This window comes from Bufo gargarizans, chromosome 7 (genome assembly GCF_014858855.1).
Source record: "Bufo gargarizans isolate SCDJY-AF-19 chromosome 7, ASM1485885v1, whole genome shotgun sequence".
Classification (NCBI taxonomy): domain Eukaryota; kingdom Metazoa; phylum Chordata; class Amphibia; order Anura; family Bufonidae; genus Bufo; species Bufo gargarizans.
The window spans coordinates 193,592,207-193,605,474 of record NC_058086.1 but is presented as its reverse complement, the minus strand read 5'-3'; the positions used below and the strand labels follow the sequence as shown (position 1 = coordinate 193,605,474).

The following is a 13,268-nucleotide window of genomic DNA, read 5'->3' as shown; positions in this document are numbered from 1 at the left end:
TCTGCCAGAATTCCACTAAATAATAGGACTGACAACTGTATCGAGCAATCAATATGGAGAAGGTCCCTGCAGTTTCTCTTGTCTTTGGCTTTCATGTCGGCTCTGCCTGAATAATTTTCAGTATGCGATCGCTCCTCTAAACCTGCCATAGAGACATCTCCAATAGTGCTGCAAACTGCCAGAATATGATGGGTTTTGATGATTAGGATTCACCAAGTCAGGTATTATTTGCTGCTGGGGAAAAAAAAAAAAACTAGAATGGTACATTGTGTTACTCTGTGTAAAATTATCAAAAAGGCAATGTAAGAGATGGACGTTTTTTATCCAGTGCTGATTCTGTATCGTTCCCTTCCAGCACAGGATATGGTGAATGCTTGCTGGATGAACCTGTATCAAGATCATACTCCATGCCTCAGCAACTGCCCGGTGTCATATACAATGTCAATAAGCAATGTGAGTTGATATTTGGGCCAGGATCGCAGGTGTGCCCGTATATGGTTAGTAGTACTTTTATATTTTGAGTGTATTCAATATTTTAGAGCTGTGTTGCGATGCTGTTGATGGTTTCTCCATGTTTGCAGCCACCACTAGAGGGAGCTTACCGCATACTATTATATTATTGAATTTAAAGGGATTTTCCGAGGGTTTAATGCTGATGATCTATCCTCAGGATAGGTTATCAGTATCTGATAAGTAGGGGTTGGACTCCTCAGCCGATCTAGGCCAGTGATGCCACGTTCGTTGTTCACATGGCCATGGTGCAACTTGGTTTCATTAAGTGAATGGGACTGAGCTGCAATACCAAGCACAGATGCTATCCAATTAATGGTGCTGTGTTTGATAAGCTGCGAGGAGGCCATGGCACTCACACGACTTCTGTCAGACCCCCACCAATGAGATACTGATGACCTATCCTGAGGACAGGTCAATAGCATTAAACATTTCGAAACCCCTTTAAGGGACTTTCCAGCAGGAAAAAAAAGAGTTTGGAAGAATCAAAAAAATTGATACTCACCTTGCTGATCCTCCGCTGCTCTCGTTCCAAAGCTTCCCAGGTCTCCACTAGTCTCTACTTCCTGATCCCAGCTTGACACACGGGTAATGCCAGGAAATGCCCACTCAGCCAATCATTGGCCAGATCAGAGACTCATCTCAGCCAGTGATTGGCCGAGCAAGTATTTCCTGTGTGCCGAGGAAGTTGAGATCAGCTAGGGCAGTGTCAGAATGGGAGCACCAGGGGACGGTGAAGTCAGCATCTGTTCTTTTATTTTTTAACCCCCTCTGAGCCTTCTGCCATAATTTTTTTCCACTGGAAAACCCCTAGTAGTTTAATTAAAGGTATTTTCCAACTTTTTTATACTGCTGAGACTCGGTCTCCTGGGATCGGTGGGGTTCCCAGGTGTCGCACCAGCTGTTCGAGGAGACTACGCCGTGGCCTTCTCTCAGCTTACCCTAGGTCAGTTATATTACATTTACCGGTCATGTGGCCTAGGCTCAACTCAGTCCCATTCAAATAAATGGGGCTGCGCGGAGATACCAAGCACAACCAATGGATGGTGCTGTGCTTAATAAGCTGTGAGACGTCCACGAAGCTCACTGGAGCGCTGTGGCCTCCTTAAAGAGTTGGTTGGCATGGGTCCCAGGTTTCAGACCCCCACTGATCAGACTCTGATTACCTATCTTTAGAATAGGTCATCATTCTAAAAAAAAGCCTGAAAACCCCTTTAAAATTGACAAAACCCATCCAAAAATTTCACTTTTTTCATTGTAAATTTTCAATTTATGTCTCAAGCATAGTTGGCGTACAAATCAGATTTCTTAAAGGGGTTGTGCTGGGTTCAGAGTTGAACCCGGACACAACCCGATCTGCACTCATTCCCCATGAATATGTGGAGCATCAGAGCTTTTTACGCTCCAATGCGTCTTGCAGGGCAAGGGCCGTTTGCTTACATTTGGACACTGCTAGGAGGAGGCTTCTGCCTAGCAGTGAGCCCAGTGACGTCACCGGCACTAATGGATGGTCTTTGGCTCTGCCCTAGCCTGTTTTTACAGGATAGGGCAGCTGCTAAGGACCAGCCCATCAGAGCCGCTTAGCAGTGTCCAAATGCCCTACACGATGCAGCGCAGTGCAAGGAGGAGCAATCGTAGCGTAAAAAGCTTACCCATGAAGAGCCCGGTCTGTCACCGGATCTCAAGAAAATTTTCTTATCCTGCGCAATTTAGCACAGGGCGAGGGGGAGCATCTGAGCGTGAAAAGCTCCAGGTCTTCACTCATTCGTGGTGAATGAGTGCAGATTGGGTTGTGTCCGGGTTCAGATCTGAACCCTGACAACCCCTTTAAGTGCATTTTAACCCTTTATTGATATAACTAATTTTAGCCTTAAGGTGCAGTAATGTTTCCTCTCACCCTGTGTGTTCCAGTGATCATATCTTTTTTCTTTATTTTTTTTTTCTTCAGTGTAGCTGTAGGAGACTTTGAATTTTGTAGGACAAGTTTTCGTTTTTATAGGAACTATTTTGGAGTACATATAAAGTATAAGATAATAATTATTGTCTGAACCTATACAGGCACAGGAGGGCGGTCTCTGAGCTTCCTCCTGTCTTTGCCCACTTCCCGCTCATCCCTCTATGCCTCCCTCCTCCACACAGGCTGCAAGTACAGTAGATGCAGCTCCCTACTTCAGCCCGCTCAAAATTGTGACTAGAGCCACGTTGCAACTAGAGTCAATCCTAGAACATCGCTCTCGCTCCAGTCTAGCCTGAAAAGGAAGCTGAACTTGTGCATAAGAATTTTATCCCTTTTAACTTGGATAAACTGAGCTTGAGCTGGTCAGTTGGGGATGGGTGCGGAGGTTTAATGTATGCAGTAAGCTCCCTCTTGTGGTGACTGCAGGTAGATAGAATTTGATAATTTAATTGTCTATGGAGTGAGTAAGAGCCCTGTATCACAGCAAACGAACAATGAACACTATAACGGTATATTAAGAAATTAATCAGCACAACATTTTTAAACTGGAAACATGTCAAAAAGTGGAGATCGACTTTGAACTCCAACTTCATATACAGTCTATAGGACTGATCTCATGTGGAACAAAGGACATTTTTGGGCTTCCCCGAGCACAGGCTTCATACACATATCAAGTCACCAATAAGAACCTCAGACCATCATAAATGTATATCCAGAGGGTTTTTCAAAAGAACATACAAAACCAACTAATAACCCGATATAAATAATACCATACACATGGTATATAAAAAGATATCAATGTTTATTATTATATTATAATATTTATAGTTATAATTTTATATACACTGTGTATGGTATTATTTATATTGGGTTATTAGTTGGTTTTGTAGATTTTCATACACATATCAGCCATAGCCACAGTTCCTTGGCACACCGGAAGGCGTCATGCACATGACCGTATCTATTTTGTAGTCTGCAAATCGTGGATCTGCAAAACATGGATTCCAGCCATGTGCGTTCCCATGTTAAAAATGCCTATTCTTGTCTGCAGAATGGAGAAGAACGGGATATGTTCTATCTCTTTTGTGGGACGGTGGAACAGACATACATTTTTTTTTGGCCTCATTGAAACTAAAAATGCAGATCGGACACGGACCAAAAATATGGTCTTGTGCATGGAGCCTAAAACTGCATCCTGTGCAGAGTACGAACCTGAACCTCCGTGTGGAATAGAAGTCACACGGAGGTGCAGTAAAGACCGCTTGTCTTCTGTGGGTGCAGTATTACAGCCCATACAACTCAGCGCTGGTACGAAGCCATAGAAAAGCCATGTACATAAGCCCTAAACCCATTTAGACGTCAGCAGGGTTTCATTTCCCAGTAGCTAACTGTCACGCTTCTCTTTCCACAGCTATTAATATTCCTACAATATAAATGATATATTTGCATAATTGCCAGATTAATAACATGGGATTATTTCCTTCCCCGTTTGCAGTGGGACTTGCAGTATGTCCTTTTGCCATTAATGTGCATTTCCCAGGTTTAACGCATTTCCCTTCGTGAATGTAAACTTTGTTCCATATTCAAATAGGTTGTTCGAGGCCAGAACGAGGGTCATTAACAAAGTGGGTTCCTTTCTTTGAACAATGAAGCCGAGCTCTGAGAAAGTGTTTTATTAAAGTGCAGTGTAGGCAATTTTTGGCTGAATAGATACATTTACGTGTTATACATTAAACTGCCTGGGAATTAACTACGTGTTCGTCTCTACCCATGTAGCAAATGCAGTGTCGGAGACTGTGGTGCATTAACACAGAGGGGCCTCACAAGGGCTGCCGGACTCAACACACCCCTTGGGCGGACGGGACCGAATGCGAGCCCGGAAAGGTGAAAACTTTTTTATTTTTTTTGTTGTTTCTTATTTGAATAAACGGGTCTTTGTCATGGCAGGGAATGGTCTTGTACATGTCGGACCATGAAAGAGCCATCATGGAGATGCTGATGTCATACAGCAAGCAGTAAAAATCCTACACAAAGAGTCTGTGCATTCCCATGTGATTTTCCCTTTTTCCCACAGTTACACTTCGCTGCTCCCCAATTGCAGACCCAGGGAACGAGGTGCATTGTGGTGAAACGTCCCTGCTGCTGTGTTTTAAAATGACTCCATCTACAATTAAAAAGATAACAGGAAAAACAGAGGCAATGATTGAGGGTTTATGTCAGCGACCTGACTTTGGTCGCTAATGGGCAAGAATAATGTAATCCCCTGGACACGTTCATCTCTCCTTCCTGCTTATTATATGACGGACATTGTCATACACAGTTTATTCTTATCTTAATTAACGGAGTAAATTAACACCAGACCAATAATCCAGAAAGTATGGCTTGTTCTTTGTTTGCTCGAGAAGAGAACTATTATTTTTGTGCCATTTTAGACTATATTTGTGTACTAGTTAGTGTCCCGATATATAAAGGGGTGTAACGATCAGTGGGTGTGGAACCACTGTGCCAGACAACTGGTTTAACTGGGCTAAACCTAAAGGCATTATCCTGGCAGTCCCCTGGTATTCACCCTTTACCCTTAGTGACCACGCAATTTTTTTTTAAATCGCATTCTAAGAGCTACGACTTTTTAGTTTTTTCATCAATATACCTGTATGAGGGCTTATTTTTTGCAGACCAAGTTAGTTTTTAATGCATCATTTTGGATACATATAATCATTGATTAAAGCCAGCTGTATAGCTTAAACCTCCTTTGTTTACATCAGTAAAAAGGCGTATTAGTGGTCACTAAGGGGTTAAATCGTATACAAGGCTCTGGACTTCGCTGCAGGTTAGCCAACAGGTCGCTACCTCCTGGAGTAGTCCCGGTATGGTTGACAGCTTACCCATGGGGGTCATAGACATTGGTGTGGGGCACCAAGGGATCAGGCAAACAGTGTAGATGTGAAGGGTACATGTGAATCCGTGAAACAAGTCTGAGGTCAGGTCATGCAGTAGTGGGTCAGAGTCAGGAATCAGGAAGAGGTCAGTACATGGTCAATCAAACAGAACAGAACACCTTTGCAGGGACTAGCATGCTATAAACACCTATTGCTCAGGCACCCTCCCATAGGGAAAGGTGCCTAAAGTACCCTAGGGTAACCAGCTGTTGTGCAGTATCCCTTTAAAACATGGGGAGCACGAGTCCTATGTGCAGAGTGGATTGGCTGTGCAAGGAAACGCAGGCCACGGCCTTCAGTAGAAGCTGGAAGACAGCTGGGCCCACTGCAAGAGGGCAGAGGAAGGGAAGCAGATCCGGTGAACCAGCAGCAAGGACAGGGTGATTGACTCAGTGCCCGTGCCTGCACTGGATAGCAGGTTGGCGACAAGCATGGAGTTCCACTATAACAAGGGGTTCTGTAGCCCAAGAAATAATGACCTGAGATTCTTACTCCCACCCCCCACCAGTCAGGTGCTTGATGGGTGCCTGGTGCTCATCCCCTTTGTTGTTTTCTGGATGGGCCCCTCAAGTCAAATGCTTGACCGAGAGTTAGAATCCAACACAACCATAATGCATGTTTGTTATATGACACCTGGACCCATACAGAACCTCTATACATGTCTGATTTCATAAAGAGGTAACCAGAGAGAAAAAACGGCAGTGAGTTGCATCCCTTGGTCATATATATATATATGTTCATTCCTTAAATGTAGCCTCTAGTGGAGAATACAGTTACATAGAGGCCAAAATGGTGACCCATTCCATAAAAGGGAACCATAGAGACACCATGTGCTCCACTATAGAGGCTCCATGTGCATGGCTTTGCTAAGTGCATAAACCTAGGCTAGTTGCACACGGCATAATGAAGATACACTTCAGGGTTAAAAGCGGTATTAACCGATTCTGGTTATAGTATTGTGGCAAATTTAGAACGTATAGCTTTTACTCAGGATATGTCATCAATATCTGATTGGTGGGAGTTCTATTTGAATAGGCTGCAGTGCTTCAGTGAGTGCTGCAGCCTCCTCTTAGCATACCAAGCACAGCACCAAACATTGTGTAGTGGCTGTGCTTGGTATTGCAGCTTAGCCTCATTCACTTGAATGGCACTGAGCTGCAAATAGGCCATGTGACCGATAAACGTGACGTCAGTGGCCCAGTAAGAGGCTTCAGTACTCACCTGAGCGCTGTGGCCTCCTCAAACAGCTAATCAGCTTGGGTGCCATGAGTCAGACCTCCACTGATCAGATATTGAGGATAGACAATCAAGGATAATCAAAATATGAATCCCGGAAAAACCCCTATAAAATTTTTTTAGCACAGATTATTGTGACCATTCGCAGAGGAAAAAGTATCAAGAGGAAGAAAATATGTAAAGACATGTGGGAGGCAAAATTATCTGTACAATGCGGCTCGGATTTAATCTGGATCAGTCTAGAAAGCTCCTTCTGATACAGACTTCTCAGCCACAATTGGGCAATCATGAGCGGAAAGCCATCCTCCGTGTAATTATTGGTATAAAATCTGAAATAGCACTTGTTGATAAGGAAGGAATTTTCATTCTCCAGGTGGAATAGAAATTCCATCTATGTTCTGTGTGAAAGAGGATAAAGTTACGGCCATTGTTAGAAGTTGACCCCCAGGTGCAAGAGGCTTGGCTTAAGAAAAATTCAAGTACGAGAAACCGAGTAAGGTCATAGGAGATAAAGTTTCATAGAAAGATTCTTGATTCATTCACAAGTCAACTTTATTATTTCCCGAGAACATATTCTTCTCTGCTGCACGATGATAATTTGATATTTTACATTTACATTTTAACTTCAGTATAATATTTCCTTGTTGAAGAACATATATGGATATTAGCGCTGGTAATGGTAATGCTGCATCAGTTGTACCACATGTATTGTGATCATTATATAGACGGACTTCTTGCTCTGGACACTATGTCAAATTCAGTTGATCGTGCAAGTCCTGCCAAGCATTGGTCATCTACAAATGTAGGCCACTGCTGCCTACATTTGTCCCTTGGCATGATAGTTTCCAACATACTGCTTGCAACCATGGGGCCTATAGTTCCCAGCACTGTAATGGCAATAGTCAACTTCTTTTGTAGGTCACGACTAAACGCATACTACATATATTTTTTCTGCCTTGGCTCCTGACCCAGGTTCACCTCCACAAGGTGCCGTTTTCTGCTGGACCTTGGAAGGCCCTGTTGTATTATGGGATAATTATTGTGCCAAAGCCTGGGCTCACTGGAGGAACATCTGGTGGACTGGTACTCTGGTGGGCTAGGTCAACCCTAGATGAACAAAGGTGTTAGAAGTAGAAAGCTCAGGCTCACACTGTATTATGCTCATTAATATTGTACTCATATTAGTTAAAGGGAACTACCTTGCCAGAACATGGGCACCATGAAATACCAACAGGCTCTGAAATACTACAGCGTTTCAGAGTAAAACTAAGAGTCACGGAGACAGTTCGCCATCAGCTTGGCTGTTACCCCATACCCGCCTTACTCTGCTGACCTTCTCCAGCATTCTGGCCCCTAGTGGTGCGGACCTGCCTCCCGTTCTTATCTTCTTCCCAGTGGGTTTGGCCCCCAGAGTAGCTCTGCATCTCTACACAGACAGCGGTCTGCTGTTCACCAGCTAAGCCCTACTGACCCTACCTATAACACTGACTTGCGTTCCCTTAAAGTGTCCGTGCACCCTAAGCTTCACCAGCCAGTGGATGGCCACCTTGGAGTTCTTAAGGCACCTTTCAATGCTGGTCTGCTAGTGTCCTGCAAAGGTGTGCTGTTGTATGTTTATCTGCCCATGTAATGACTTATACCTGTTTCTTCTTGGCTTTGACCCTTCACCTAAGCAGAAACTACTCCAGGAGGTCTGGTGGTTCCCCTGCAGCAAAGTCCAGATGCCTGTACAGGGGTTAAAGGGTTAATATTGGGGGGAGGGGGGCTTAGATAACACCCTTAGGAGTAGTGCCAAGCCATATCTGTTCAAGTGGCAAAGTGGATCCCCTGTGCAATCATGGATTTATTATTGATGAGCCTTTCTGTAGATGTCTTCTCTATGCCTTTTTTTATTCTTTACCTGATTATACCATAAGATGGCCTCAACCATTGGCCATGTGCATTTACTTAAAGCCTGTTGCGACCTTGGTTGAGCTGATTCAGACATTCTCTGCTAATAAGGAATAAGAAGGGCAGACGCAGAAGTTCCAGAAGCAGAAAACATTGGTTGATCGTCTTCAAAATTGCATAGAAGGTCACTGGAAACTTCCCTTTAGTAGCAAGGGAATACATACCACATAGGCAGCCCATGTATCTTCTATGGGGCCTCACAGTGAGGTCCCCAATTCCCAGTTGACCCAATTGCCTTTAGTGTTAGGTGACGAGAACCAGAGATGGGCTTCCCTCTCCAGGACTGCATCGATAACAAGCCTGATGCTTGACAATTGGCTCAAGGGTCACATAAATGGGGTGGAGGGGGAAGAAAGCACCAAGCTTTTCTATCTCAGGTGACAAAGCCCAGCACGACAATGGAAGACCCAGTTTGATTTTTGCTACAGCGCCCCCTTTCTCCTCGTTACTGTTCACAAACCCCCACCAGAGGCACAATGTCATGTACTCCTCAGCATCTTCACGATCTTCGCTTGCTGCCAGAAAATGAAAACCTTTTATGGTGAGAAGGTGAAATCTCACCTTGTTCAGTCAATGCAAGAAGATGTCTTGAAAATTAAGCAGATTTTAAACAATAATCTAATCCCTCGTCAGTACCAAGAAGAGATCATGTATTATCTTGATATTAACCCTATGTTTATCATTGCTGCAGCACTGCAAGTATGGCTGGTGTATTCCAAAAGAACGTGACGCTTCGATTGTCGATGGTTCCTGGGGACCTTGGAAGCCGTTTGGTGCTTGCTCTAGATCTTGCAGTGGTGGGATTAAAACCGCCATCCGAGAATGCAACAGACCTGAGTAAGAATATTTGCTTTTATATAAGATATCAACTCCTGTATGCCTTGTGTGTGTGACCTCTGGGGCCCCCCAATTATTAGAATGATGGGGTCAGGGCGCTGGTGTAGTGCTGTGTCCCCCTCTCTGTTTTCCCTGCAGAGTGGGTGGCCAGGAGCTAAGTCAGTGCTGTGACCCCTTTATTCTCACAATCAGTAGGGGTCCTAAAGGTCAGACCCCTACTTATAATAAAATGATACCATCTCCTAGTGATGTGCCAAGGAGTATTCCGATTGACAAAAGTAATCCCCTATCCTGTGGATTGTTGGGGGTCCTAAATGTGGGACCCACGCTGATCACGAGAACGGGGACCCGACCACATACCCCTCAGACCCCTCCAAAATTAAGAGACCGATCAAGTGTGCACACTGCGGCTCCTGCCACTCATCTCTTCGGGAGTTCCAGAGCACTCTTTCTGGAATTGCCATAGAGATGAATGGAGCGGCAGTTCACATGCCCGACCTGCCACTCCACTGAGGAGTATGAGGTCCCCATGCTCATGATCGGTGGTGCTCCCAGCAGTAGGACCCCCACCGATCTGATAGTTGTCCCTATCCTGTGGATAGGGGATAAGTTTTAACAACCTGCAATACCCCTTTAGTGCAATGGAAATATCCCTTTAATGAAACACTCCAACCCCATTGCACATGAAACTGATAGAGACGGGAATAAGGGGTTTCTACCTGCAATTTCGACCAAGCTATTTATATGGGAAACAGCGTTTTTTTTGTTACAACATGAGGCTTGATGTCATCTGCTGTATCAGAATTAAGTCATTACATTATGCAGAAAGCAGTGCCGTAGTGATGTCATCATAGCAATAGCTTAAAGGGGTATTCCCATATTAACAATTTATGGCATATCCACAGAATGTGCATAAATCGGACATTTAAGGCATATTCTGTGGGTAGGCTATAAATGCACATAAAGAGAATATTCCTTTTAAAAACTATTCATTTTATCCTTGCTTCTATATGTCATCTTCTATGTTTTATGTATTAAATGTATAATTTTAGGGTTTGTTCCTTTTGGACCACCTCTTCTTATAATTTAGCTGCACTGGTGATCAAGTGATCACTGCTTTGTGCCAACTTTATGCAGCTGCTCGTTTCCCCTACAGCGGCCACTGCAGGACAAATGTAGCATTACATGGCAACCATTCAGAAAAATACGCAAACCTGTAATGCTTGGTCACGCTGAGTCCTCCAGACAAAGAGCCGCTCTTTGCAGTGGCTCTGTTCTAGCTTTATGGCTCTTCCCACTGGATTTTCCGCCCTCTATGAGGTCCATATGTCCTAATAGGGCATACTCTATGGAAAAGAGTTGCTCACATGTAAAAGCTCCTTCAAGATGCCGTATTGTAAAATAGCCCCTATCCTTTTTTCTCTTTGTTTTTCCAGGCCAAAGAATGGTGGCAAATACTGCGTGGGACGCAGGATGAAATTTAAGTCTTGTAATACTGAGCCCTGCTTGAAGCAGAAGAAGGATTTCAGAGAGGAGCAGTGCTCCGATTTTGATGGCAAACATTTCAATATCAATGGCCTACCTCCTAACGTGCGCTGGGTACCTAAATACAGCGGAAGTAAGTGCTGGTGGGTCGTGTCCTCCTCTCGTTCTGCTGGATGTAAGCGTTACTGACAAAGAATTTCTATCTGTCCGCAGTTCTAATGAAGGACCGCTGTAAACTGTTCTGCCGGGTGGCAGGAAGCACAGCCTATTATCAGCTCAGGGACAGAGCTGTCGATGGAACGTCGTGCGGACCGGACACAAATGATATCTGTGTGCAAGGACTGTGTCGGGTAAATACTTATGCACTTGATTTATGCAGAGCTGATTTTTACTTCTTGTGCTGTGTACTTAGATGAACGAATAAGTGCATATCATATCTATAAGGAAAATGATTTGTATACATCAAAGAACTTGTTGGCTAATGTATACAATGATAGATAGATAGATAGATATTAGGAGATAGATAGATTGATAGATATTAGGAGATAGATAGATAATAGATAGATATGAATTAGATAGATAGATCATAGATAGATAAATTGGTAGATATTAGGAGATAGATAATAGATAGATATGAATTAGTTAAATTGATATGATATAGATACGAATTACCGTATTTCCTGCACCATAAGACGCACGCAGGTTTTAGAGGAGAAAAATAAGAAAAAAATATTCCTCATCAGACATCAGATTCAACCCAGATCAGACCCCTATTCCTCATCAGACCTCAGATCAGACCACGATCAGACCTCAGATGAGATATACAATAAATAAATAACCTCTCCTGCTCCGGATGGGACAGTGCTGCCACTGAGACCACCATCGAACCTGGTCAAGTATTCAATGCCTTTGGCTGTGAAATAACCCCATATCATCAGGCTTCCTCCTTTACAGCTCCTTCAATTTCTCAATTTCTCAATCCCTTAGCCCCCCCCCCCCCCATCAGAGTCCAGTCTATTGACTCTCATCGCTCCAAATCACCCATTTCCAGTCTTCTACGGTCCACTGTTCATACTTTTTTGCAAACTAGAGCTGATACTTCTTATGACGATATTAAAGTCACGGCTTCTTCACCCTTTTTGGGGCCACCATTGCAGACTTATTTAAAGCCCTTCGCACGGTGTTTACATGGACGTCTGTGATCTCACTATTAAGAAGCATACGAGCCGCCTCCACTGCCGTGTTTTTTGCGCCAGAAGCGATAGACCTTGTGATAAGCCGACTTGTTGAATCCATTGCCTGGACGTCCACCTCTTGGCTTTGAAATGGATGGACGGACTTTGTTTTGTATTCTTCCAACTGTCATGGCGCTCACAGGATGCAGTTCAGCTATTTTCTTGGTCGAGATACCGCTATTGATGAGCTGGATGATGCGGTTTCTCCTTTCTTGGAAAATCTTCTTCTAGATAGATAGTAGATAGATAGATAGATATGAGTTAGATTGATATGAATTTAAAAAATGGATATGATATAGATAGATACGAATTACCGTATTTCCTGCACCATAAGATACACCCAGGTTTTAGAGGAGAAAATAAGAAAAACATATTCCTCATCAGACCTCAGATCAGATATCAGATTTAACCCTCAGATCAAACCCCCATTCCTTATCAGACCTCAGACCACCATCAGACCTCAGATGAGATAAACAATAAATAAATGACGTCTCCTGCTCTGGATGGGACTGTGCTGCCAGTCCCTGCCACTCGCAGATCCAGCGTGCTTTTCCTGCAATCACCGCCCTTTGCATTTCTTCTGCTAGCGCCTTGCTGCACTGTGACCTGACGTTGCACAGTGTCAGATCATAGTGCACGCTTACGCTGTGCGACTTTATATCACAGCACAGCATGAGGCACTGGCAGAAGAAAACCAGGGAGCAGTGAGTACAGCCATCACAAGGAGCACTGCGTTCACCGCTCCTCAGTCCTACTGTGTATTAGTGAGCGCTTCCATAATGGAAGGATGAGGGTCCGACCACCCCCTGCAACGCCACCAGCTGGCTGTTCTCTGCAACTAGCACTTTTAAGGGAACAGGAAAAACAGCTCTGTTCAGAGTGTAGTGGTCATACTGGGTTACTGCAACTCAGCTCCCATTCACTTTAATAAAAGCTGAGCTGCAGTAGCCCAGAATGACCACTACACTCTGAACGGAGCTGTGCTTCCTGTTCCATTCAAAGTGATAGTTCCAGTGCTAGGGGCTGCAGGGAAGAGCTGCTCAGTGGGGGTGCAGGGGGGTCAGACCCTCTTTGATTGGATATTAATGACCTCTCCTGAGAATAGGTTATCAATATTAA

At 44.0% G+C, this 13,268-nt stretch overlaps 1 protein-coding gene across 1 annotated transcript in view; it reads left to right on the top strand.

Annotated features, from left to right (window-relative positions):
* Nucleotides 1–13,268, top strand: part of ADAMTS9 (ADAM metallopeptidase with thrombospondin type 1 motif 9) — a 202,727-nt gene that overhangs the window by 62,256 nt on the left and 127,203 nt on the right. Inside the window, 5 exon segments of the mRNA XM_044301141.1 lie at nt 356–497; nt 4,244–4,351; nt 9,284–9,429; nt 10,866–11,047; nt 11,128–11,264. Coding sequence (XP_044157076.1) covers nt 356–497; nt 4,244–4,351; nt 9,284–9,429; nt 10,866–11,047; nt 11,128–11,264 — 715 coding nt within the window.